The 27,584-nt window shown below is 47.0% G+C and overlaps 1 protein-coding gene and 1 pseudogene across 1 annotated transcript in view; both read left to right on the forward strand.

Annotated features, from left to right (window-relative positions):
* On the forward strand, nucleotides 1-25,147 carry LOC101041982 (small nuclear ribonucleoprotein Sm D2 pseudogene; annotated as a pseudogene).
* Nucleotides 25,148-26,505: 1,358 nt separating this feature from the next.
* The window catches only part of VPS37B (VPS37B subunit of ESCRT-I), a 30,565-nt gene continuing 29,486 nt past the window's right edge, over nucleotides 26,506-27,584 (forward strand). The window contains exon 1 of the mRNA XM_039471736.2: nucleotides 26,506-26,700. Within this exon, the coding sequence (XP_039327670.1) occupies nucleotides 26,590-26,700 (111 nt within the window). The 5' untranslated portion in view covers nucleotides 26,506-26,589. The remainder of the gene's footprint in view (nucleotides 26,701-27,584) is intronic.

Genomic DNA, 27,584 nt, shown 5'->3' on the forward strand with positions numbered 1-27,584 from the left:
GATACTGTAAACAAACTAAACAAACCCTGGTGTGATAAGTGCGGCTGTGTCCCGGGAAGACTTCCTGGGAGAAACGGAAAGCAGCTGTTCTGACTTCTGTTGACTGAAAATAGAAGTCATTAAGCCACCCAACAGCAAGCCAGCGCATCCGCCCAGAACCTGGCCCAGACCTGAGCGGCCACTGGGCCGCCTCCACCTCCTCCCTCCCAAGCCCGATTTATTCACTGAGCCCAGCCGCAAGCAGGGGCCTGGCATTCTAGACAATTCCACAGAGAATAAACTGGAATCCAGCACTGACACAGCCATTGCTGCTGACGGTTTGTTTCCGGCCCCAGGTAAGGAAGCTGTTATCATTTCAAATAATAATACGGAAAGTTTTAAAATTTTTTGTTGTGGCTGAGGGAGCTCAGAAGGAGGTTTTTTTGTTTTTTGAAACCGAGTCTCGCTTTGTCGTCCAGGCTGGAGTGCAATGGCGTGATCTTGGCTCGCTGTAACCTCCATCTCCTGGGTTCAAGCTCGCTGTAACCTTCATCTCCTGCCTCGGCCTCCCGAGTAGCTGGGACTACAGGCCACCACATCTGGCTAATTTTTCTGTATTTTAATAGAGATGAGGTTTCACCATGTTAGCCAAAATGATCTCTATCTTCTGATCTTGTGATCCGCCTACCTCGGCCTCCTAAAGTGCTGGGATTACAGGTGTGAGCCACTGCGCCCGGCCAAGGTTAATTTTTTAATGTTTGCCTTTTTTTTTTTAGATGGAGTCTCACTCTGTGGCCCAGGCTGGAGTGCAGTGGCACTATCTCAGCTCATCATAACCTCCACTCCATAGGTTCAAGTGATTCTCCTGCCTCAGCCTTCCGAGTAGCTGGGATTACAGGCATGTGCCACCACACCCAGCTGATTTTTATATTTTTAGTAGAGATGGGGTTTCACCATGTAGGCCAGGCTGGTCTCACCTCAGGTGATCGACCTGCCTCAGCCTCCCAAAGTGCTGGGATTACAGGCATGAGCCACTGTGTCCAGCCAACATTTGCTTTTTAAATTGTGGTAAAATATACATAACATAAACTATTGCATTTATTATTGTTGTTATTTTTTAGAGACAGGGTCTTGCTCTGTTGCCCAGCCTGTAAGGCAGTGGTACCATCATAGCCCACTGAAGCCTTGAAATTCTGGGCTCAAGCAATCCTCCTGCCTCAGCCTCCTATGGGACTACAGGCTGTGCCATCATGCCTGGCTAATTTTTAGATTTTCTGTAGAGACAGGGTTGTCGTTATATTGCCCAGGCTGGTCTTACACTCCTAGTCTGAAGTGATCCATCTGCCTCAGCCTCTCCAAGTGCTGGCATTACAGGTGTGAACCACGATGCCCGGCCCACTTTATGTGACTTTAATGCATTTAACCCTCACAACACATCCATCAGGCAGCTACTATGGTTAATACCATTTTTTCAAGAAAGAAAAATGAGGCTGGGCACGGTGGCTCACGCCTGTAATCCCAACACTTTGGGAGGCTGAGGCGGGCAGATCACGAGGTCAGGAGATCAAGACCATCCTGGCTAACATGGTGAAACCCCGTCTCTACTAAAAGTACAAAAGCTGGGCGTGGTGGTGGTGGGCGCCTGTAGTCCCAGCTACTTGGGAGGCTGAGGCAGGAGAATCACTTGAACCAAGGAGGCGGAGGTTGCAGTGAGCCAAGATGGTACCACTGCACTCCAGCCTGGGTGACAGACTCCATCTCAAAAAAAGAAGAAAAAAATACGAAAAAGAAAAGTAAGATTAAGTAACCTGCAAGAATTAAGTAACCACAGCACTGGGAGCTTCACACAGGCAGCTTGAATGCCTGAACTCTGAACTGGAGTCCTTAACCTTTTCTGTAGACTGTAGACAGGTTTATATGTTTATCTAATCTCCACCCAAATTCTTTTCCACCTTTGCCTTTTTTGTTTGTTTGTTTTGTTTTTTCTTGGCAATTGTCAGGAAGGGCTGCCTGCCTGAGTCACTAACAGGAAAGGGCTGAGAGAGAAGCATTGCCAATGGTTTCACTTCACTGCTTTTTATTCTTTCCTCAAAGAGGAGGAAGTGGACCATTTAAACGGGTGAGTTGGCCAGGCGTGATGGCACACACCTGTAATCTTAGTACTCTGGGAAGCCAAGATGGGCGGATCACCTGAGGTCAGAGTTTGAGACAAACCTGGCCAACATGGTGAAACCCTGTCTCTACGAAAAATACAAAAATTAGCTGGGCGTGGTGGGGAAGCTGAGGCAGGAGAATCACTTGAACCCAGGAGGCGGAGGTTGCCGTGAGCCAAGACCGTGCCTGTGAACTCCAGCCTGGGTGACAAAGTGAGACTCCATCTAAAATAAATAAATGAATACAAGTGAGTAGCCACCTGGGGGGAGGTCCTAACAGCAACCTGAGGTGACAATGACAGTGTCTCACATTGTTACAGCTCTTTACCTTTGACTACCTGAGATCAGTCATTCAGCAAGCATTTATCGAGAAATTCTGTCTACCAGGCACTGTGCTAGGCTGTAGGTCACGGTTTAGAAGAAGAGGTGTGAGATCACGTATGTCCTAATGGATACTAAACCCCAGACGGTGCAAAGATGGCGGCAGACAAGAAAGTGATTTGGGAGAGGAACCCAGACACTGTCTGAGCTGGGGTGGTCTGAGGAGGTGACATGGGAGCTGAGCCCTGAATGACCAGGAGGCAGAGGAAAGAATGACGCTAACTAACCACAGTCTGGCACTTCCTCAAAAAGCTGAACATGGACCTGGGAACAGTTACTCATGGTTGTAATCCCAGCACTTTGGGAGGCTGAGGTGGGAGGATTGCTTGAGGCCAGGAGTTTGAGAACAGCCTGGGCAACATAGTGGGACCCCATCGCTACAAAAATTAAAAAATTAGCCAGGTGTGGTAGTACACACCGGTGGTCCCTGCTACCTTGGTGGCTGAGGCAGGAGGATCCTTTGAGCCCAAGGATCCTTTGAGGATGCAGTGAACCATGATGGTGCCATTGCACTTCAGCCTGGATGGCAGAGTGAGACCTTGTCTCTAGAAACAATAAAATAGGCTGGGTGCCGTGGCTCATGCCTCTTATCCCAGCACTTTGGGAGGCCAAGGCAGGCAGATCACCTGAGGTCAGCAGTTCGAGACCAGCCTGGCCAACATGGTGAAACCCTGTCTCTACTGAAAATACAAAACTTAGTCGGGCTTGTGGCGTGCACCTGTAATCCCAGCTACCCAGAAAGCTGAGGCAGGAGAATGACTGGAACCCGGGAGGCGGAGGCTGCAATGAGCCGAGATCACACCACTGCACTCCAGCCTGGGTGACAGAACAAGACTCCATCTCGAAAAGTAAATAAATAATAATAATGAAATAAAGACAAAAAATACAAACAATGCAATGTATGAATGGATAAACAAACTACGAACTGTGGTATCTGCCTAGTCGGGGGTAGTATCAGCTGCAGAAAGGACTCAAGTCTTGGTTCGTGCTCCAACATAGAGGGACCTTGATAGCATCATGCAAATGAAAGCTGCCAGGCAGGGAAGGCCACATGCCGCAGGATTCTTTTTACATGATATATTCAGAATCAGCAAATCTGTAAGGACAGAAATCAGATTAGAGGTTACCAGGGCGTGGGAAGGGAGGAACGGGGAACGACTGCTTACTGGATACAGGTGTTTTTAGGAGGTGACAAGAAGGTTTTGAAGCTAGAGAGACCTGATGGTTGCACACTATTGTGAATACATTTAATACTAATGAATTTGTACACTTTAAAATAGGTAAGTGGCCGGGCGCGGTGGCTCAAGCCTGTAATCCCAGCACTTTGGGAGGCCGAGGCAGGTGGATCACGAGGTCGAGAGATCAAGACCATCCTGGTCAACATGGTGAAACCCCGTCTCTACTAAAAGTGCAAAAAATTAGCTGGGCATGGTGGCACGTGCCTGTAATCCCAGCTACTCAGGGGGCTGAGGCAGGAGAATTGCCTGAGCCCAGGAGGTGGAGGTTGCGGTGAGCCGAGATCGCGCCATTGCACTCCAGCCTGGGTAACAAGGGCGAAACTCAGTCTCAAAAAAAAAAAAAAAAAAAAAGATAGGTAAGTGGCCCAGTGCAATGGTTCATGACTAATGGCTCGTGCCTGTAATCCCAGCGCTTTGGGAGGCCGAGGTGGGAGGATCACTTGGGCCCAGAAGTTCAAGACCAGCCTGGGCAATAGAGGGAGATCCCATCTCTACAAAAATTAAATATTAGTCATGCGTGGTGGCTCATGCCTATTGTCCCAGCTACTTCACCGACTAAGCGGGGCTGATCGCTGAGGCCAGGAGCTGGAGCCTGCAGTGAGCCGTGATCGCACCACTGCACTCCAGCCTGGGCGACAGAGTGAGACTGTCTCAAAAAGGAAAAAGAAAAAAAGGTTAAGTGCATGTTATGTGAATTTCACCTCATTAAGAAGAAAAAAAATAAAGGGAGGAGATGGGCCTCACAAATGATTGTGAAGAACAAAGACCTTGAGGCAGGAAGAGGCAGGACAACCGCCTCCTAGGTTCCAGGGGACAGAGCAGGGGGAACCCAAGGGGGCAAGGAGGAGGGGACAGGAAGGTGAGGGCTCCTGGGGGCCATAGTGAGGTGACTGACTTTTATTTCATGAAGACTGGGGGCATTGAAGGGTTCTGATCAGGGCGTGACCTGATTGATCCTCCAGGCTCAGTGCGGAGAAGGTACTGGATGAGGACCCAGAGAGGTGGCTCCCCCAACACCCTGGGCAGCCAGGCCTGGGCTCACCCCACTCTGTAGATGACAAAATGCTGCCTGCAGAGGCTGCAGCCACGGTCTCATCACCGAGCCTTCTGCAACGCGTATTCAGCATGTTTTGCTGTTATTTATAGCCGAAGGACCTTGTGAGTGGAGGATGCATTGAGAAACGCTTCAGGGAATTTTCTGCTCTGCACAGAGCAAAAAGCACCAGTCAGCAAGGACCCTGGGGGAGCAGCACGGGCCCACAGGATGCCAGATAGAGGCCTTCACCTCCCCTGGAGCTAGATCCATGCTGGGCACGCCCTGCCTGGGAAGAACTAATTCAGGGCAGTGACACCAGCCCTGCCGGCGGCCCTGTGTTGACAAGGCCTGGTCAGCTGCCAGATACAATTCCCTGACCTCTGGCCCTTAATGATTTGGCTTTTCTGGACAATCAATGACCTAAAGAAAGGGAAGATTATGTTCAAATGAGCCTGGCTGGAGGCCATGAGACCTTAGCGGTGACTGATGTATTGTGGCTCTGGTTGAGGACTGGCTTCTCCACAACAGGAAGATGGCTGCTTTGGGGACATCCGGGTTGGACATCTTCTTGCACCACCACCTCCAGGCAGTCTCCCCTGATTTCTCACTACCATAGCTGATCTCCTCCATCTTCATTTATTTGACCTGTATGGGCTTTTCTAGCATGTTGTTTGCTCTTCAAACATTCTAGGAATTTCTTTTCTTTTCTTTTTTTTTGAAACAGGGTCTTGCTCTGTCACCCAGGCTGGAGTGCAGTGGTACAATCTCAGCTCACTGCAACTTCTGTCTCCTGGGTTCAAGCAATTATGCCTTAGCCACAGGAGTAGCTGGGATTACTGGCACACACCACCCTGCCCAGCTAATGTTTTACTTTTAGTAGAGATGCGGGTTTCACCATGGGGGTTTCACCCACCTCAGCCTCCCAAAGTGCTGGGATTACAGGTATGAGCCACCAAGCCTGGCCCGATGGCTCCTTTCTGACTCATCTCAGACTCATCATGGTGGAAATGAAGCTTTGAGATTTTCTCCCAAACATGTTTTCCTCTTACTCAAGTGCATCTGAGTTAATGGCACCGTAAGCTGGTTGCTTATATTGAAAAATCTCTGTGTTGTATCTGACTCCTCCCTTTCCCCATGACCTGTCAACCTGTCAACTCGACTTCCTGTGTTGGAGCCTATTTCCTGATCCCTTCATGCCACCTAAATCCAAGCTACTTTAGCACCTGCGGGGCTGCCTTCTAATTCATTCTGCACACGGCAGCCCCTTTCTTTTTCGAGACGGAGTCTCGCTCTATCACCAGGCTGGAGTGCAGCGATGCGATCTCGGCTCACTGCAACCTCCGCCTCCCAGGTTCAGGCAATTCTCCTGCCTTAGCCTCCCCAGTAGCTGGGATTACAGGAGTGCACCACAATGCCAGGCTAATTTTTGTATTTTTAGTAGAGACAGAGTTTCACCATGTTGGCTAGGCTGATCTCGATCTCCTGACCTTATGATCTGCCCGCCTCAGCCTCCCAAAGTGCTGGGATTACAGGTGTGAGCCACCAAACCTGGCCTTCTTTTTTTTTTTTTTTTTTTTTACATTGACTTTATTCTACTTTATTTTTTAGAAGTTTTACAGAAAAATTGTGAAAATAGTACAGAGAGTTCTCATATAGCCCTCCCCTATTTCCCCTCACTATTAGCATCTTACATTAGTGTGGTATACATTTGTCACAATTAATGAACCAATATTAATGCATTGTTATTAACTAAAGTCTGTATTTTACTCAATTTCCTTAGTTTTCCCCCAACGTCCTGTTCTGTTTCAGGATCCTGAAACTGCCTTTGCCAAATTATGACAATTAAAAAAAAAAAAAAATCTGGGCTGGGCTCAGTGGCTCATTCCTGTAGTCCCGGCACTTTAGGAGGCCGAGGTGGGTGGATCACCTGAGGTCAGGAGTTCGAGACCAGCCTAGCCATATGGTGAAACCCCATCTCTACTAAAAATACAAAAATTAGCCAGGCCTGGAGGCAGGCGACTGTAATCCCAGCTACTCAAGAGACTGAGGCAGAATTGCTTAAACCCAGGAGGCAGAGGTTGCAGTGAGCTGAGTTCACGCCATTGCACTCCAGCCTGGGTGACAAGATTGAAACCCCATTTCAAATAATAATAATAATAATAATAATAACCTGACATAGCTGATTACGTCTTCCTTCTAACCTCCAAGCTGTCCTTGTTCATTCCTGAGCATAGGCCAAGCCAACCTTGGGAGTAATTTAGTTTATAGTTTAATCTTAAAACAAGGATGAAAATAGCCCTTCCCCGAACAATCCCCTCTTTGCCTGGGGATCAAAACTGCCCTTGTAAAACTAACAAATTAGCCACAAGGGTAGAAATTATGGCTCAGAGCCAGTCACAGTGGCTCATGCCTGTAATCCCAGCACTTTGGGAGGCCGAGGCAGGCGGATCACTTGAGGTCAGGAGTTTGAGACCAGCCTGGCTAATATGGTGAAACTCCATCTCTACTAAAAATACAAAGATTAACCAGGTGTGGTGATGTGCACCTGTAATCCCAGCTACTCAGGAGGCTGAGACACAAGAATTGCTTGAATGTAGGAGGTGGCGTTTGCAGTGAGCGGAGATCACACCAGTGTACTCCAGCCTGGGCAACAGAGCAAGACCCTGTCAAAGAAAGAAAGAAGGAAAGAAAGAAAAGAAAGAAAGGGAGAGAGAAAGAGAGAGAAGGAGAAAGAAAGAAAAAGAAAGAAGGAAAGGAAGGAACGAAATTATGGCTCAGGAATTGTGGAGCCAGAGGTCACAAGATTCACAACCTCCCCAACTGGTCCTAGAGATAGCATGACTATCATCAAGCCTAAGATTGGTGTTCACAGTGTTTCTCAGACCTTGCATTCTGATGGACCAGTTGGCACCACCCAGACTGGTAAACTGTCTCAACTGATCTTGTGATCCCGCCTAGGAGCTGAGGATCACAAGAAGACAGCTTTGACCTCCTATGATTTCATTCCTGACCCAACCAATCAGCATTCCCAGTTCCTTAGCCCTCTACCCACCATATTATGCTTAAAAAACACCAGTCTCCAAATTTCCAGGGAGACTGATTTGAATAGTAAACACCCATCTTCCACTTGATTGGCAGTGCATTTACTAAACATTTTCTCTATGGCAATACCAGTCTTGGTAAATCAACTCTGTCTGAGCAGAGGGCAAGAAAAACCCGTAGCGTAATTACAATCCCACGTTATATTTATTTATTTGTTTTTGAGACAGGGTCCCGTTCTGTCACCCAGGCTGCAGTGTAGTGGCATGATCTCGGCTCACTGCAACTTCCACCTCCCAGGTTAAAGCAATTCTCCTCTCTCAGCCTCCTGAGTAGCTGGGATTATAGGCGTGCACCACCACGGCTGGCTAATTTTTGTATTTTTGGTAGAGACAGGGTTTCACCATGCTGGCCAGGCTGGTCTTGAACTCCTGACCTCAGGTGATCTGCCCACCTCTGCCTCCCAGAGTGCTGGGATTTCAGGTGTGAGCCACCATGCCCAGCCCCATATCACATTTAGTGCTCATTTCTCCTTAGGCTCCTCCTGGCTGTGACAGTTTCTCTGACGCGTTTTGTTTTGATGACCTTGACTGTTTTGAACAGCACTGGTTGGAAATTTTGTAGGTTGTCCTCTACCGGGATTCGTTGGATATTTTTCTCACGATTAGACATGGGTGATGGGTTTTGGGGAGGATGCCATTTTCATTAAATCCTATCAAAGGCGCACACAATCATTATAACCTGTCACTGTTGATGTTGACCTTGATCACCTGCGGAGGTCATGTTGGTCAGTTTCTCCACTATGAAGTCACTCTTTCTTCCCCCTGTCCATATTATGTCCTTTGCTGTGTGTGTGTGTGTGTGTGTGTGTGTGTGTGTGTGTGTGTGATGGAGTCCCGCGCTGTCATGCAGGCTGGAGTACAGTGGCACAATCTGGGCTTCCTGCCACCTCCACTTCCCCGTGTTCAAGTGATTCTCCTGCCTCAACCTCTGGGGTAGCTGGGATTACAGGTGTGTGCCACCACACCCACCTACTTTTTTTTTTTGTATTTTTGGTAGAGATGGGGTTTTACCATGTTCGCCTGGCTGGTCTCAAACTCCTGACCTCAAAGGATCTGTCCACCTCGGCCACCCAAAGTGCTGGGATTACAGGCATGAGCCACCACACCCAGCCCAGATTCTTTTTCTTCCCCCAGGGGTAAAAAAAATATTCTTCTGATTCCTTTATTTTCTGAATCCCCCTGAGTCAGTCATTCTCATTCAAGCTGTTGGTGAACTTCCTATGAGCCCTCTTAAGTTGGTTGATAGACTCGCTGCTTTTTTAGCCTTGGTTCTGCCTCTGTTTTACACAGAGCATACACGAGTCACTTAACCTTGTTATGGACAAACTATCTACATCATGAATATACTGAGAGAATAAAGGCAGAAGCATTCATGAAAATAAATACCTGGGAAGTACCTTTTCCCAAGTATTTCCAGGTAGCTCGTTGCTAAACATTTACTTGGATAACCACTGAGGGATATCACTGACCCCAAACTCAGGGGGCAGTAAAGAAGTTTTCCATGATGCTACGCAAACCAGCAAAAGAAAAAGGAAGAAGGAGAATGCATAATTCCTGAAAGATTGTTGCCACCGACCTACCTGCTCAAGGATACACTTCAGCTGGAGGGACAGGGAACTTGATCTGCGGACGGTCTCCCTGACTGGCGGTGTCGTAAGCGTGCAGCAGAAGCAGGTGTACATCTGCTCTTTGAGGAGGTGAGCTCCTTCCTTCTAGGCCTCAGAGAATTCCCCACACATAATTTTTCAAGGGAAGTTACCAACATGCATGGCCCATAAGGAAACAAGACCATGTGAACAGAAACCAGAAGAAACAGGCAGCAGAAACAGACTCACACAGACCTCAGACGCTGAAATCATCCAACACAGATTCTACAACAGTTATTCTCAATGGTTTAAAAAAGTAATCATCAGGGCTGTGTGCCAGGTTCATGCCTGTAATCCCAGCACTTTAGAAGGCCAAGGCAGAAGGATTGCTTGAGGTCAGGAGTTCCAGAACAGCCAGGGCAACATGGCAATAGCCCCATACTACAAAAGATTTTTTAAAAAACTAACTGGGCTGGGCATGGTGGCTTCTCATACCTTTAATCACAGCACTTTGGGAGGCCTAGGCGGTTGGATCACTTGAGGTAAAGAGTTCAAGACCAGTCTGGCCAACATGGTGAAACCCTGTTTCTACTAAAAATCCAAAAATATTAGCCGCGCATGGTGGCGTGTGACTGTAATCCCAGCTGCTCGGGAGGCTGAGGCAGGAGAATAGCTTGAACCTGGGAGGTGGAGATTGCAGTGAGCCAAGATCACGACATTGCCCTTCACCTTGGACAACAAGAGCGAAACTCCATCTAAAAAAAAAAAAAAAAATTAACTGGGCATGGTGGTGTGCACCTGAAGTCCCAGATACTCAGGAGGCTGTGGCAGGAGGCTCCCTTGAGTCCAGGATTTCCAGGCTACAGTGGCTATGAATGCACCACCGCACTCCAGCCTGGTGACAGAGAGACACCCAGTCTCTAAAAAACAACAACAAAATCATCCATCTTGAAAACATTTACAGGGAATAGAAGGCTATAAAAAATAACATAACAGGTTTCCTTTTTTTTTTTTTTTGAGAGGGAGTCTCGCTCTGTCCCCCAGGCTGGAGTACAGTTGCTCGATCTCAGCTCACTGCAACCTCCACCTCCTGTGTTAGAAATAAGTCTTGGAGTCGTAAGGAAAAATGAGCATTTAGACAAAGGATTTTTCAGTACAGTAAATTTATGTTTGTGTAGAAAGGTGCTTCTTGTATGGCTGGTTGTTACGAGAGCACTTTGAACAAAGGAGAGTGGGTTTTTGGCATTGCTTCATTTCATGCTTAATAGGCTGGGAGGGGGTAGGCTCAAGGGATGATCGTTCTGAAGAATCAGGGTTGTAAGGAGGAAGGATAACATGAGCAGGGGAAGGATCTGGAACGGGATCTGAGGCGGCAGCAGCTGTGTGAGTGGGGCGGTCGGGGGCACGGAACGGAGGAAGATGATTTAGAGGCTCTCACATGTTGGTGGGTGCAGGTTGTTTAGAAAGAGGGACTTTTTCTCTTTCAGAGGAGTCGGTTTCTGGCTTGTTCCCTCCGATTTTTAAGGGGTAAAGGACAGGTCCTTGTCTCCAACAAAGAGCATAGTCCGTCTCCTCCCGGGAGGCAGGGCTCTTATCACCGATGTGTTCCAGGGAGAGCTGACGAATCTCTCTTCTTTGGAATTACATTTTGGACAGAAGCCTGCGGGTTTGAGCATGGGCCCCCGAGTCCAAATAAAACAATATTTTATCATTTGCTGCTTTCTTTGATGTTTTGTTCTTTCACTATCTTTCTAATATTTTAACATGAGCCTTAAGGGACTCTTAGAAGGAATTTCATCACTCTTTTGACTATTTTTCTTGTCTTACTTGAAACGTTTCCCATCTCGGAGGTAGTGGGTTGGGGGTTCAGCGTCTTCTATTAGAGCTTTCTCCCCTCCCTCCTTCTAGAGGTTCACTGGGGCTTTAAGGGTCGATCTTTCCTATGAGGGATTTCCTGCGCATCCTTCTCCAGAGGCTGTGTTGAGGCCCAGCCCCCCCATTAGGGATTCTTGTCTATCCTTCTTTTCCTTTGTCCACTCTGGCCGCTCCCACCCCAAACCATATGAGGTGACCACGAAACCACAGAGAGGACTTACTCCCTCCTCAGTAGTGCTTAGCACGATTCACACACTCTTTCTCTCTCCTTCCATCCCTCCCTCCCTCCTTCCTTCCTTCCTTCTCTCTCTCTCTTTTTTTGACGGGGTTTTTGCTCTTGTTGCCCAGGCTGGAGTGCAGTGGTATGATCTCAGCAACCTCCGCCTCCCAGGTTAAAGGGATTCTTCTGCCTCAGCCCCTCGCCGAGTAGCTGGGATTACAGGCATGCGCCACCACGCCTGGCTAATTTTGTATTTTTAGTAGAGATGGGGTTTCTCCATGTTGGTCAGGCTGGTCTCAAACTCCCAAACTCAGGTGATCTGCCTGCCATGGCTTCCCAAAGTGCTGGGATTACAGGCGTGAGCCACCACACCCGGCTTCACACTCACTTTCAACCTCTAGGATATCATGACTACTAAGGAAATACTTTGCCACCCCTGCAACGTTCCTTCCTTTGGTCTGCACAGAGTTACTTGGTCTCCGTGGTGTTGCAAGACTCTCCTCCCTGCGTTGCTCAGAGCCCGGATTTATTTATCACAACGGGTGGGTCTCCATCTCCTTCCTGTCCCTGCAGCCACCGTAACGGGACAGTGGGACACGTCTCCTCCTGGGTGGGATGACTGAAAACCCCCTCTTGAAGGAGGATGGGAATCCCCACACGGGCCGCCAGAACTGTTAGCAGTAAGTCTCAGAGTCATAAGGAAAAATGACAAAGGGCTCCTCTGTCCTCCTGGGTCTCCCAAGTGCTGGGACTGCAGGTGTGAGCCACTGTGTCCGGCCATAACAGATTTCAAAATAACAAAATAGAACTTTTTAGAAACTTAAAAAATAAATAAGGAATAAACTCAATTATTGTATCTGACAGAAGATTGTTCATGGTGGAAGAATTAGTGAGATATTGGCTCACGCCTATAATCCCAGCACTTTGAAAGGCCGAGGAGGACAGATTGCTTAAGCCCAAGAGTTCGAGACCAGCCTGGCCAACATGGTGAAACCCCATCTCTACTAAAAAAAAACAAAAAAAGTTAGCTGGCCATGGTGGCACACACCTGTGGCCCCAGCTACTTGGAGGCTGAGGCAGGAGAATCGCTTGAACCTGGGAGGTGAAGGTTGCAGTGAACCGAGATGGTGCCACTGCACTCCAGCCTGGGTGACAGAACAAGACCATGTCCCAAAAACACAGAGGCTATCCAGAATGTAACACAGAGAGACAAAAAGATAGAAAATACCAAAAGGAGAAGAGGAGAATTGGAAGGTTCTTTGAGAAATGCCATCAGATATTTGTTTGGAGTTGCAGACAGAGGGGCAAGAGAGCATGGCATGGGAACCCTCTGAATCTCTAACGGCTGAGAATGGTCCAGAACCCACGAAAGACAACCTGCAGATTTGAAGAGGCCAATATTTGCTGAATGAATGAATGAATGAATGAATGAATGAATAAGTAGGGGGAGATGCCTTGATCAGCATGCCTGCTTCCTCCCTTCCCCTCACATGGGGGCTGCCATGGGCTGAAGCCCCTTCCTCACCCTCCCAGGCTCTAGAGGGTGGGCCCATCCGTGCCACTGAAAGCCTGTCCTCCTGCTGTCAGCCCTTCCTGCCAGGTGTCCTTCACCCACTGGTCAGCCTTTGCTGTCTTGCCCCCGCCTCCTGAGTTATCTGCGTGGTTTAAAATAGACAGGTCAGGGGAGGAATGCCGCCCAGCTACTCAGTGGCAACAAGCTGCAACCTCAGACAGCTTCCAAAACTTGCCTCTCAGGGAAGAGGAATAACGTAACCTGTTTAGCAGCCTTTCTCTCCTGGAACAAAAGGAAATATTTCAAATTCAGAAGAACAACCCAAACACTCTTCCAACTGAGACGGTAGGAGAAGAGGGTTAGAAAGGGCACCTGGGCCGGGCGCGGTGGCTCAAGCCTGTAATCCCAGCACTTTGAGTGGCCGAGGCGGGTGGATCACGAGGTCAAGAGATCGAGACCATCCTGGTCAACATGGTGAAACCCCGTCTCTACTAAAAATACAAAACATTAGCTGGGCATGGTGGCGCGTGCCTGTAATCCCAGCTACTCAGGAGGCTGAGGCAGGAGAATTGCCTGAACCCAGGAGGCGGAGGTTGCGGTGAGCCGAGATCGCGCCATTGCACTCCAGCCTGGGTAACAAGAGTGAAACTCTGTCTCAAAAAAAAAAAAAAAAAGAAAGAAAGAAAGAAAGGGCGCCTGGTGTTTTTGTTTTGTCTGTTGAGCCCGATCAGGCATCAGGGGAACCACATACCACAAACCAGACGCCAAGGCCTGGCTTATCAAGGTGGCATGATCGCTACATGCGTGTTTTTCCGTCAATATAAAGCCTTGGTTTTGTAGTGGAGACAGAAATTAATCCCATTTTTCAGATGGGAAAATTGAGGTCCCAGAAGCAAAGTAATGTCGTTTGCTCCTCCTCTCGATGACCACAACCCAAGTTATTTGGGCTAGGTCCGTCCTTTCTCCTCTTTCTCCTCTTCCTCCTCCTCCTCCTCCTCCTCCTTCCCCTCCTCCCCTTCCTCCTCCTCCTCCTCTTTTTTTTTTTTTTTTGAGAGAGGGTCTCGCTCTGTCACCCAGGCTGGAGTGCAGTGGTGTGATCCTGGCTCACCACAAACTCCACTTCCCAGGTTCAAGTGATCCTCCCACCTCAGCCTCCTGAGTAGCTGGGAGTACAGGTGCACACCACCGTGCCTGGGTAATTTTTTTGTATTTTTAGTAGAGATGGAGTCTCACCATGTTGCCCAGGCTGAAATGATTGAATTTTATTCTTGTAATAAAATCCAGTTGTGGCACTATAATAAAAACAGCTGTATATGATCTGGTTTTATTATTACCTGAAATTATCCTGGTTATATAACTCATTTACTGGATTGGCATCTATTTGCTCTTTAGTGGAATATAAACTTCATGGGTGCAAAGGTGTTGCCTGTTTGGTTCACTGCTATATTATCAATGTTTAGGGCTCAAAGCGATCCGCACCTTTTGGCCTACCAAAGTGCTGAGATTACGGGTGTGAACCATTGCACCCGGCACTAGGGAGTTTCTTGTTAAAACTGCACATCAGGCCAGGCGCAGTGGCTCACGCCTGTAACCTCAGCGCTTTAGGAGGCCAAGGTGAGGCAGGAAGATCACTTGAGGGTACAGTGAGCTTTGATGGTGCTATTGCTCTCCAACCTGGGCAACACAGCCAGACCCTGTCTCTAAAAACAGGAAAAAAACTGCACATCATCACTTACCACCATGAATCAAGTTCCTTTGTAAGTCTGGGCTTACAGGTGTAGTGGCACGTTCCTGTGGTTTCAGCTAATTGGGAGGCTAAGGTGGGAGAGTCGCTTGAGCCCAGGAAGTTGAGGCTATAGTGAGCCGTGATCACACCACTGCACTCCAGCCTGGGCGACAGTGTGAGACCCTGTCTCAGAAAAAAAAAAAAAAAACAGTTCCTGTTGACACAAATTGTGCTTTCAGATCCTGTAGAGAAGGCTGTCTGGGTCAGGCGCAGTGGCTCACGCCTGTAATCCCAGCACTTTGGAAGGCTGAGGCGGACAAATCATGAGGTCAGGAGTTTGAGACCAGCCTGGCCAACATAGTGAAACCCCCGTCCCTACTAAAAGTGCAAAGATTAGCCGGACGTGGTGGCACACGCCTGTAGTCCTAGCTACTCTGGAGGCTGAGGTGGGAAAATCGCTTGAACCCGGGAGGTGGAGGTTGCAGTGAGCCAAGAGTTCGCCATTGCACTCCAGACTGGGTGGCAAAGTGAGACTCTGTCTCAAAAAAAAAAAAATAAATAAAAGAAGACTGGTTTTCCTGACCCTCAAGTTTACAGCTAATTGGCAGAGACAGGTCAAACGCAGGTGGCAAAGATTTCAGGCAGCTTACAAAAAAGAATACAAACAAGCAGATAGCAAATGATGGCCCAGTGGTGGGGAAAATGGCACCATTGTCACAAGCAATGCCGGCCTTGCATGACTCCTTCCCCACGAATAGCCAAAGGGACCTTTTAAAAAGTGGCTTTATTGAGGTATAGAGGGACCTGAAAATGTGAATTGTTATTTCCCTGCTTAAAACTCTCCATTGGCAAGGCGTGGTGGCTCACACTTGTAATCCCAGCACTTGAGGCAGGTGGATCACTTGAGGTCAGGAGTTCGAGACTAGCCTGGCCAACATGGCGAAACCCTGTCTCTACTAAAAATATAAAAACTAGCCGGATGTGGTGACGTGTGTCTGTAATCCCAGAGACTTGAGAGACTGAGGCAGGAGAATCGCTTGAACCTGGGAAGTGGAGGTTGCAGCGAGCCGAGGTCACACCATTGCACTCCAGCCTGGTCAGCAAGAATGAAACTCCATCTCAAAAAACAAAACAAACAAACAAACAACAAAAAAAACCCCTCTCCATTGTTTCCTACTGTTTTCAAAATAAAATCCAACTGTGTCCCTATAATAAAAAGCGCTGCATATGATCTGGTTGTATTGTTACCTGAAACTATTCTGGTTATATAACTAGTTTAGGTGATTGGCATCTCTTTTCTCTTTATTGGAATGTAAACTTCATGGGGGCAAAGGTGTTGCTTGTTTGGTTCACTGCTGTATTCCTGGTGTTTACAACAGTGCCTCAGTTATAGTAGATGCTCAATAAATTTATCAAAAGATGAATAAATGAAAGCATGCAGGTGAGATTTTTCGAAAAAGGGAGCCTTAAACGATGATGTGGAGCCGATATCATAGATTTCTTAGAGCACGTATTCTTTAACAGTGAAAAATACTGTATCACTTTATGTGATCCTCAAACCATTATAGGCATACTTATTATTAATCCCCATTTCATAGATAAGGAAATTAACACAGACAGGTTAGAGGATTTGCACAAGTTATTTTTTGAGATGGAGTCTAGCTCTGTTGCCCAGGCTGGAGTGCAGTGACACGATCTCAGCTCACTGCAACCTCTGCCTCCCAGGTTCAAGTGATTCTCCTGCCTCAGCCTCCCAAATAGCTGGGATTACAGGCATGTGCCACCATGCCTGGCTAATTTTGTATTTTTAGTATAGATGGAATTTCACCATGTTGGCTAGGGTGGTCTTGAACTCATGACCTAGTGATCCGCCTGCCTCAACCTCCCAATGTACTGGGATTACAAGCGTGAGCCACTGTGCTCAGCCCCTCATGGGCACTTAAAAAATACAGCAGGGGCTAGGCGTGGTGGCTCATGCCTATAATCTCAGTACTTTGAGAGGTCAAGGTGGGTGGATCACCTGAGGTCAGGAGTTTGAGACCAGCCTGGCCAATACTTGAAACTCCATCTCTACTAAAATATAAATTAGTCAGAAGTGGTGGCACATGCCTGTAATTCCAGCTACTTGGGAGGCTGAGGCAGGAAAATCACTTGAACCTGGGAGGTGGAGGTTGCAGTTAGCTGAAATTGAGCCACTGCACTCCAGCCTGGGCAAGAAGAGCTAAACTCTGTCTCCAAAGAAAACCACCAGAAAATAATAAAACAGCAAGCACGGTGGTTCACACCTGTAATCCCAGCAGTTTGGGAGGCCAAGGCGGGTGGATCATTTGAGGTCAGGAGTTCAAGATCAGCCAGGCCAAAATGGCAAAATCTGTCTCTACTAAAAATACAAAAAAATTAGCCAGGCGTAGTGGCACGTGCCTAGTCCCAGCTACTCAGGAGAGTGAGTTAGGAGAATTGTTTGAATCTAGGAGGCAGAGGTTGCAGTGAGCCAAGATCATGCCATTGCACTCCAGCCTGGGCAACAAGAGCAAAACTCCCGTCTTAAAAAAAAAAAAAAAAAGCTGGGTGCTGTAATCCCAGCTACTTGGGAGGCTGAGGCAAGAGAATCACTTGAACCCAGGAGGCGGAGGTTGCAGTGAGCCAAGATCGTGCCACTGCACTCCAGCCTGGATGACAGAGAGAGAGAGTCCATTTCAAAAAAATATATAATAATAATAATGGTTAAAATGATAAAGTTGCTGGGTACAGTGGCTCCCGCCTATAAGCCTAGCACTTTGGGAGGCCAAGGAGGGCGGATCACAAGGTCAGGAATTTGAGCCAGGCTGGCCAACATGCAGAAACCCTGTCTCTACTAAAAATACAAAATTAGCCAGGTGTGGTGATGCACTCCTGTAATGCCAACTACTTGAGACACTGAGGCAGAAGAATCGCTTTAACCTGGGAGGCGGAGTTTACAGTGAGCCAAGACTGAGCCACTGCACTCCATCCTGGGCAACAGGGCGAGACTCTGTCTCAAAAAAAAAAAAAAAAAAAAGAAAAAAAAAGATAAACTTAAAAAAAAATGATAAACTTTATGTATATTATACCACTTAAAAAGAAAAGATAAACTTTATGTATATTGTACCACTTAAAAAGATAAACTTTATGTATATTGTACCACAGTAAGAAGTCGTTTTTAAAAAGTGGAGGCTGAGGCCGGGTGCGGTGGCTCAAGCCTGTAATCCCAGCACTTTGGGAGGCCGAGGTGAGTGGATCACGAGGTCAAGAGATCGAGACCATCCTGGTCAACATGGTGAAACCCCGTCTCTACTAAAAATACAAAACATTAGCTGGGCATGGTGGCGCGTGCCTGTAATCCCAGCTACTTAGGAGGCTGAGGCAGGAGAATTGCCTGAACCCAGGAGGCGGAGGTTGCGGTGAGCCGAGATCGCGCCATTGCGCTCCAGCCTGGGCAACAAGAGCAAAACTCTGTCTCAAAAAAAAAAAAAAAAAAAAAAAAGTGGAGGCTGAACTAGTTTTATGTGTATTAATAGCGATGGATTTCAAAACAGAGAAAGAAGCATGTTGCAGAATAGGATGCCGTATTTTTAACAAAACCCAAACAGTACTAAATAAATCTGTTGTGCATTCACATGTATATATGTTAGATATAAAAATAGTCTAGAAAAATTCACACCAAGGAGTGTTAACAGTGGCCGCCCCTGGGGAGAAAGGATGAATAGTTAGGTGGCCAAGGAGAACTTAGTTTCTTTGATCTAATTTATTGATTTGTAAAAGAGGATGGTGTGTAAGACTCAACAATAATTCCCCAATTACATACACCTCCTCACTCCCTGTCAGCATTGTTTAGTGTGGCACCAGGGTCTTTGCAGGTGTGATTAAGTGAAGGGCCTTTTGGTGGGAGCGGCTCCTGGTGACGCTCTCCAGGTGAGGCCAATGTCATCACAAAAGGCTTCCTAAGAGGGAGGGAGGAGTGTCACTGTCAGAGGAGACGATGTGAAGACAGGCAGAGATGGACAGAGACCTCTAGAAGCTGGGAGAAGAGCAAGGAAGCTGATTCTCCCTCAGTTTCCAGAAAGAACTTGGCTTCAGGACTTCCTGATTTTGGACGTCTGACCTGCAGAACTGGAAGAGAATACATGTGTGTTGCTTAAGCCACTAAGTGAGTGGTCAAGTGTCACAGCATAGGAAATGAATACAGAAGGATTCATAGCTTCCTTGAACAATTCAACATTATGCAGTTATATAAATAGAAAGGCTTGGGAGGAGGGAGTAGATTTTGAGTGCATCAGATAAGGTGCCCCGTCTTGAAAGAAGAGCGTAAGCTAGGTGGGTTTCTGTAGCACTGATGTTAGGGGCAACCGGTCCCGGAGGTGAAGAGGTGGAGGTGACTGAGGTGTGAGCTGACGTAAGATCATTAGCATATGCAGAATCACCTCGAGAAGGACCGAAAGGTATGAGTAGAATCAACTGGCATCTTCATACATTTTCTGCCTAAGATGAGACACACAAAATATCACAGTGATTAGAATGTTCTAGATTTAGTGCCTGGATTAACACCTTCTGCTGAATCTTCACTTGCGAAAAAAAAAAAAAAAAAGAAAGAAAGAAAGAAAAAAAAAACCCCTGCATGGAATTAAAAGGGGAAAAAAAAAACCCACCAAAATTATTTTTTTTCAGCACTACTAGAGGAAAGGTAAATTCAGGCAACACCTGTTGAAAGGGTTTCAGGAGTTTTTGGAACCAGCTGTGTGTCAGCTAATGTTGATAAGGAGTCATATTGATTTGTCCTTAGCTATACGATTTCAAAGTGACATGTTTCATATAAGTAGAGTGTGATCTCTCTTGCTTTAAAAAAAAGGAGTGGGTGGGAGGGTGGATGTGAATATAGTTGCTTGAATAAGCATTGAAAAAAATTCTGGAAGGAAATACAAGAAGTTGTTTTAGGTTTTTGTTTAACCCCCTTACCTACTGTTTGAATTTTATTTTATGGCAGTTTATTATTTTTGAGACAGGGTCTCGTTCTGTCACTGAGTCTGGAGAGCATTGGCACGATCATAACTCACTGCAGCCTCTAACTCCTGGTCTCAAGCAATCCTCCTGACTCAGCCTCCTAAGTAGCTGGGACTACAGACATGTGCTACCATGCCCAGCTACTTTTTTTTTCTTTTTGAGATAAGAGTTTCATTCCTGTTGCCCAGGTGAGGGTGCAATGGTACAATCTTGGCTCACCACAACTTTCACCTCCCAGGTTCAAGCGATTCTCCTGTCTCAGCCTCCTGTAATTTTAGTAGAGACGGGGTTTCGTCATGTCAGCCAAGCTGATCTCAAACTCCAGACCTCAAGTGATCCACCTGTCTTTGCCTTTCAAAGTTCTGGGATTATAGGCATGAGCCACTGCACCCAGCCTGTACATGTTTATTTTTAAAAAAAATTCTAGCAAACTGATCATTGTGGCTACCTCTGGGATATGGGTTCAATAGGGTTTGTTGTTAACTTTTCAGTTTACACACTTCTCACTGTTTAGACAGTTTTTTAGTAAACAAATATTTTTAAGTATTTGGATGTTAACTTACATATTTTGTAAATATTTCAAATTTATCAAAAGGAATAGAGAACAATAAGCCATGACCCAGTTAAGAAATTCAAGATGCAAATTACTCTTGTAACTAAAGAAGCAAGCAAACAAAAACCTATAAGGTTTCTTAAAAAAAAAAAAAAAAAAAAAAACAACCTTGAGAGGGTTTCAGTTTCTAGTTTCTCTCTAGAGAATTTGCAAACCCAATGCCTGGAAATCCTGTCTCCGTAGTTTTACCTATGTGGAAACCAACTCAAGTGTTATAACCACTGCTTAGATGTAAGGTTTCTCAGCATTGTTAGGGTTGGAAGTGAATGTTAGAGCTGAGTCTTGGTGGATGAACCTAATCTTGAAACTGTCAGGCTTATTACAACGCATATATGCAGAGAACAGACTGTTGCTTCAGTGGTTTATCTGCAGTGTCAAGGCAAATCAAGCAAAAATATTGCAAGGCCACTTTCTGAAGGCTATTTTGGTAAGGAAAGCAAGGTTCTGGGACTTGAAAGGGTCCTCTCTAGGGATGATCGGAGGAATCACTCATAAGTGAATTAAAAATTAAGCGGTTTTGCAATTGTTCTTTCTGGCTGGGTTGATCAACACAAGAGGTAAAAATAGTTTTGCCACCTCTTTTTAAATATAAAATAATGATGCAAAACAGAAGCACTTTTGTTGAGAGAATAAAAAGGCAAGATGAAGACCTCCTTCTTCTTTTAAGTAAATAGTTTTAAGAAAAGTGAATTTTCAGTAACACTGTAGCAGGGAGTTTAGTGAAAATCAGGCTGTGAAAATCTGCAATGCTCTGTTTCATGGCATATTACCAAATACATTTTTATTTATTGAGGGTTGCTGCATCACATAAATTCGGGTTTGCAGGATTTTATTATTTTTGTTGGTGATCATTCGGGTTTTTCCAATGATATTAATACATTTTTTTTGAGGTTGTGAGCAGCTACATTTACATTAATTACAATAGTTTTCTTCCTTTTAAACAAACAAACAAATAAAAACCTTGGCTGGGTATGGTGGCTCACGCCTGTAATGTCAGCACTTTGGGGGCTGAGGCAGGTGATCACCTGAGGTCAGGAGTTCAAGACCAGCCTGGGCAACATGTTGAAACCCTGTCTCTACTAAAAATACAAAAATTAGCCAGGCGTGGTGGCATGTGCCTGTAATCCCAGCTACTTGGGAGGCTGAGGCATGAGAATTGCTTGAACCTGGGAGGCAGAGGCTGCGTGAGCTGAGATTGCACCACTGCATTCCAGCCTGAGTGACACAGCGAGACTCCATCTCAAAAAAGAAAAACAAAACAAAACAAGACAAAAAACCAACTTCAATCCACAAGCATTGTTGTAAGTTTAACATAATACAAATAAAAGAAAAAAAATTACTAACTTGTCCACTAACAACTTAAAAAAACATTTTGTTACCCTCAAGTTTTTGTCCTATAGAAACATAGCTTGTTCATTATAATTATAATCACGGTCTGTATACACATTATATATGTGATATATATGTATACATATATACAGAGAGAGAGAGAAAGAGAGAGAGAGAAAGAGCCAGAGACAGGGTCTTAATCTGTTGCCCAGGCTGGAGTGCAGTGGCGTGATAACAGCTTGCTGCTGCCTCAACCTCCTGGGCCTAAGCAATCCTCCCACCCCAGCCTCCCAGGACCACAGGCATGTATCACTGTGCCAGTCTATTTTTTTTTTTTTTTCGGTAGTGACAGAGTCTTCCTATGTTGCTCAGGCTGGCCTTGAACTCCTGGACTCAAGGGATCCTCCCATCTCGGCCTCCCAAAGTACTGGAATTACAGGTGTGAACCACCATGCCCAGCCCACATTTATATTTTTTCTTTTGAACCTTAACTCATGTTGGTTTTTCCACGTAGCTTCATAGTCTTTGTGCATCTTATTTTAATGGTTGAAAATATACCACTGATGAGATCTACGACAATTCTACTTAAGCATTCCCATGATGTTGGACATTTAAGTTCTCATAATAATGGTCATTTATTCGCCCTCCACTCCTGTGACCGTTCTATGTACACCTCCATCTTCCAGGTTGAAGTGATTCACCTGCTTCAACCTCCCAAGTAGCTGGGACTACAGGTATGTGCTACCACCCAACTAATTATTGTATTTTTGGTAGAGACGGGGTTTCATTACATTGGCCAGGCTGGTCTTGAACTCCTGACCTCAAGCGATTTGCCCGCCTTGGCCTACCAAAGCTCTGGGATTACAAGTGTGAGACACCAAGCTCAGCCCCCCTACCTTTTTAACACACCAAAATAACATCAACCCTAAATATAATTTTAAAAATACTATTCTATATTTGTATTTCTTCTCTTGCTCTCCAAAGCAGAGACTGTATCTAAAACTATTTCTATTTCCTGGTGACTAGCATGTAGGTCATTTTGGACATGTAGGTATTAGTACATGACACTGACATAGTGGTGACATCAGACTATGAATCCCCAGAAGGGCACGGCCGTTCCACCTGACACCTAGGGAAATAATTCCTCTAGTGCGCATACACAGTTTTGTAGCTATGTGTGCTATGCTATGGACACCTTCTTATCAACATATTTTTTTCCCAGCATCTCAAACTGCAAAATATTTCTGAATAAATCTACCCATGCTCATGGGAAAGAAAGAATTCTTTTTTTTTTTTTTTTTGAGATGGAGTTTCGCTCTTGTTACCCAGGCTGGAGTGCAATGGCGTGATCTCGGCTCACCACAACCTCCACCCCCTGGGTTCAGGCAATTCTCCTGCCTCAGCCTCCCGAGTAGCTGGGATTACAGGCACACGCCACCATGCCCAGCTGATTTTTTGTATTTTTGGTAGAGACGGGGTTTCACCATGTCGACCAGGATGGTCTCGAACTCTCGACCTCGTGATCCATCCGCCTCGGCCTCCCAAAGTGCTGGGGTTACAGGCTTGAGCCACCGCGCCCGGCGGGAAAGAAAGAATTCTAATCCCAAGGCTAGAAGATTTTCAGGTTCAACTATGCAAAGGTTATGTGTGTGTGTTTGTGTGTGTTTTAAGTATGCTTGTCAAACAATTCCCAATATTGTGTAATGGGAGATTCATTGCTCAGATGGGAACAATGCTCCCATTGAGAGTGAAGTCCTGGCACATACATACATTGCCCTTGATTCACCAGAGCAAAATCTTAGTTAACCCACAAGCATTACAGGCAGATGTAGGTGCGTAAAGAAACCCAAATATCAGCCAAGCAAAAAATGGAAGACGACGTGCAAATCCATCCATGCATTAAATTGACGCTGATGCAAGGAAGCTCTGACATTTTTTCTTCTCCCAACTCCCTTTAAGAGTGACGAGAAGGTTTTAGAGTAGCAGAAAAGATGATTCTGTGGTTTGCTCTGTTTAACAGAGGAAGTGGTGTCTGACTCCAATAGGTTGGTGGCAGAGAGCAGGTCTGAGAAGAGTTATAAAAGGACTGGGTGCTCTCTCCTCAGGCAGCAGCAACGTGGGGGAAACGGGACTGAACCGAGAGCTTAGTCATCAACATGAGCCTCCTCAACAAGCCCAAGAATGAGATGACCCTGGAGGAGTTGCAGAATCGAAAGGAGGAGGAATTGAATGAACACTGGTCCACCCTCTGTGCTCACTCAGTCCAACAAGAACACCCAAGTGCTCATCACCGGCCGCAACAATAAGAAACTCCTGGGCCGCATGAAGGCCTTCGACAGGCACCGCAACATGATGCTCGAGAACGTGAAGAAGATGTGGACTGAGAAGTCCAAGCCAGTCAACAAAGACCGCTACATCTCCAAGATGTTCCTGCGCGGGGACTCAGTCATCGTGGTCCTGTGGATCCTGCTCACCGCCGGCAAGTAGGAGCCACCTATCCCTATCAGTCAACAGAACTCACTCTCCTATGGAGACCGCTGCCGCTGTTGAGAATAATAAAGCTCTGTTTTTTTCTAAAAAAAAAAAAAAAAAAAAAAAAGGACTGAGCAAGGGTGGCAAGTGAGCCTTGTTTATACTTAGTACTTTTAGAGGTCACTATATATGGGTAGGCCAGGCTGAAGCGAGTTTTGTTCTTGGGGTATGTTCTTGGCTAAATCACCTCATTCCTCTATATTCTAGAGTGCACTGACTCCTAACCTTATTCTCACCTTCTATGGGGACTATGAGAAATTTCTGAACATCTTAGGCCTCATTAGAGATTTCCTGGGAATAGAGCTACTATTCTCAATTTTGGCAGGTCTATTCTCCTGGAGGGAAAAGGAAAAAAGAAGCACCAGCTTCCTCCGTCTCCTTCCTGCTTGTGTCCTTCCCTCCTCAGAGCCATCTTTCTTCCCCAGGTATAACAAGTTAAAAGGAAGAAAACTATTGAATGTTGTTTTGAGCTCAATAAAACCTTTAGCTCATGGATCACATGAAACAGTTCTTTGGCCAGCTGCAGTGGTGCACATCTGTAATCCCAGCAGTTTGGGAGGCTGAGGTGGGCAGATCACTTGAGGTCAGGAGTTTAAGACCTGCCTGGCCAACATGGTGAAACCACATTTCTACTAAAAACACAAAAATTAGCTGGGCATGGTGGCACACGCCCGTAGTCTCAGTTACTTGGGAGGGTGAGGCAAGAGAATCACTTGAACCCGAGAGGCAGAGATTGCAGTGAGCCGAGATCCCACCACTGCCCTCCAGCCTGGAAGACAGAATAAGATGCAATCTCAAAACAAACAAACAAACAAACAAACAAAAAAAACAACTCTCTAACTTTCTTCATTTTTCTACAGACATGAGTTCTTAGTACAAGGGACTGGAAGGAGAGATGTCAGCAGATCCCAGCCTAACGTATGGATGGACAACTCAGACCTTATGTTCTACCCATGGAGTTGCAGAAGCATCAGCTTCATACACAAAGCCCCTAAGTCTGCCGATAAGCATTTACTGAATGCCCTGACTGTGTTCAGGGCTGAGTTATGCGTCGAGGTCAGTGTGTTATGATGCCAGCGTGGTGGATGCCAGACTGGGAGCCAGGAGACCTGCCAATTACTTGATTTTCAGAAACAAAGCAAAAAAATCCCCCCAAACTTCCCCCTCCCAGGGCCTCAGTTTCCTTATGTGTAAAATTAGGAGACTGTCATGGTTAACCTCAGCCTTAGGTTTCTTCCAAATAGAACTGTGGCAGATTCCAAAGTAGGATAATGCCTTCATAGGCTTCCCAATAGCTGGGAGATTGAGCAATTGCACCCTAAATTGTGTTGTTTCTAAAGAGCACAGGTTGGTTCACCGGGATGTCTGGGCACCTTCTTCTGAGGTGATGCAAAGGGGCCACTCAATGGGTCCTTGCTCATAATGCTCCAGCTATACTGGCTTTCTGCCCATTCCTGAACGCACCAAGCTAGCCCTGTCTCAGGGCCTTTGCACATGACGGTTTTGCTGCCTTGAGCTTCCTACACGAATGGTGGCTGGTTCCTCCCTTCTCATCCTTCAGATTTCCTTAGATGCCACCTTCTCTGAAAGTGCCATCTCTTACTACCCTAAATAAGATCTTCTTCTCTTATTTGAGTGTGCATTCTCTTGTGATCTCCCAATTTGTAATTATTTTACTTGTTTGTTTTGTTTGTGTCCTCTTTCATTCTGTTAGCTCCATGTAAGCAGGGGTCCGTTTTGCTTTTTTCAGAACGGTATACTCAATGCCCAGTACAGAGTAGGTCTCAAAACATATTTGTTAAATGAATGACGTCGCAGCTCCACAATTCCGAGGAACCAATGACACCTAACGTTGTTTCCCCATGAAGTCTCCGTCTTTTGGGTTCCCTGCATCGGGCTGGGCTCACACAGGCTGCAGTAACTTCCTTCCCACTGTCTGCTTTCCTTGGATCGCGGTTACCTCTTTTCTCGGAGGAAAAAGGATCTTATGACCTCATGGCACGCTCTCCTGTGCCTCAGTGATGTCATTAATGCGCTCACGCGTCACAGCCCAACCCCAGGGCTCTTTCCCTCCCTTTAAGAGTCCCGAGTGTCCCCTATCCCGTACGCTCCACGGGAGCCACAACTCTTACGTCACGTCCGCCCGCCCGCGCGGCGATGACGTCACGACCAAGGGCTGGCGTCAGGTGCCCCCCCCCGCGGGGGGCGGGCCTTGAGGGCGGCGCTTCCGGTCCGCGGAGCCCGGCGGCCAGAGCGGCGGCGGCGGCGGCGGCGACGGCCGAGACGCGGGAATGGCTGGCGCCGGGAGCGAAGCCCGGTTCGCTGGGCTGTCGCTGGTGCAGCTCAACGAGCTGCTGGAGGACGAGGGCCAGCTGACGGAGATGGTGCAGAAGATGGAGGAGGTGAGCCGAGCGGGACTCGAGGCAACAGCTGTGGGGCCTCAGCGGGGTTCGCTCCTCCAACGGTGGCCGGAGGCAGAGGCGACCGCGGCGCTTCTGGTCGTGTTGAGAGACTGGGGCTAGAAATGGGGGCGCTTGGAGCGGGGTTCAGGAGCCAGGGAACCGTGAATGGTGCTTAGGCAGGAATGGGGGGCCTGGGAGGGGATTTGAGGGACTGGGGGGAGGTGGGAAAAGGGTCCTGAGGCGGGGCTTGGGGAGCCGACTGGGGGTCCTGAGATAAGGTTTTGAGGGGCTGAGGACTCAAGGCTGGGTCTGAAGTGGAGGTTAAGGGAGCCTGGAATGGGAATTTGGGGACTAGAGTGCTACGGGGGGGTCCAGGGGAAAGAGGGAGTTGGGGGGATCTGGGATTGGTTTGGCAGGGGGAGAGTAATAGGGTCTGAGTCGGAGGCAAGGATTAAGGGTGACTGGTAGGGGTTGGGGGATTTCCTTTGAGAGGAAAGGTTGGGGGGCCTCCAGGGGGCTGAGGCAGTTATAGGGGATCAGAGTAGGTTTTGGGGGACTGAATGGACTAGCCAAATAGGACTCTTAGGAGAGGACTGAGGGTTCCAAGATGGGTTCGAGAGGCTGAGGGTCTGTAGCGGAGTCTGGGAGGTGGTTCTAAGGAGCTTTAAGGGTTGGACTAGGGCCCCAGGGTTTGGAGGCAGGAGGCCATATTCATATCATAGCCAGGGAAAGGTTTGAAGGTTCCATATGTCTAAGGGGTTCCGAGCGCCCCTAAAGTCTGAATTCTTTTGAAGTGGCCCTAGCAGAGTTATCCCAGGGTTCGCGGATGGGCCTAAGGGTGGCGACAGGATCCCTTTTTCTGCAAGGGTTGCCCCCTCCACGGA

Source organism: Saimiri boliviensis, chromosome 7 (genome assembly GCF_048565385.1).
Source record: "Saimiri boliviensis isolate mSaiBol1 chromosome 7, mSaiBol1.pri, whole genome shotgun sequence".
NCBI classification, from domain to species: domain Eukaryota; kingdom Metazoa; phylum Chordata; class Mammalia; order Primates; family Cebidae; genus Saimiri; species Saimiri boliviensis.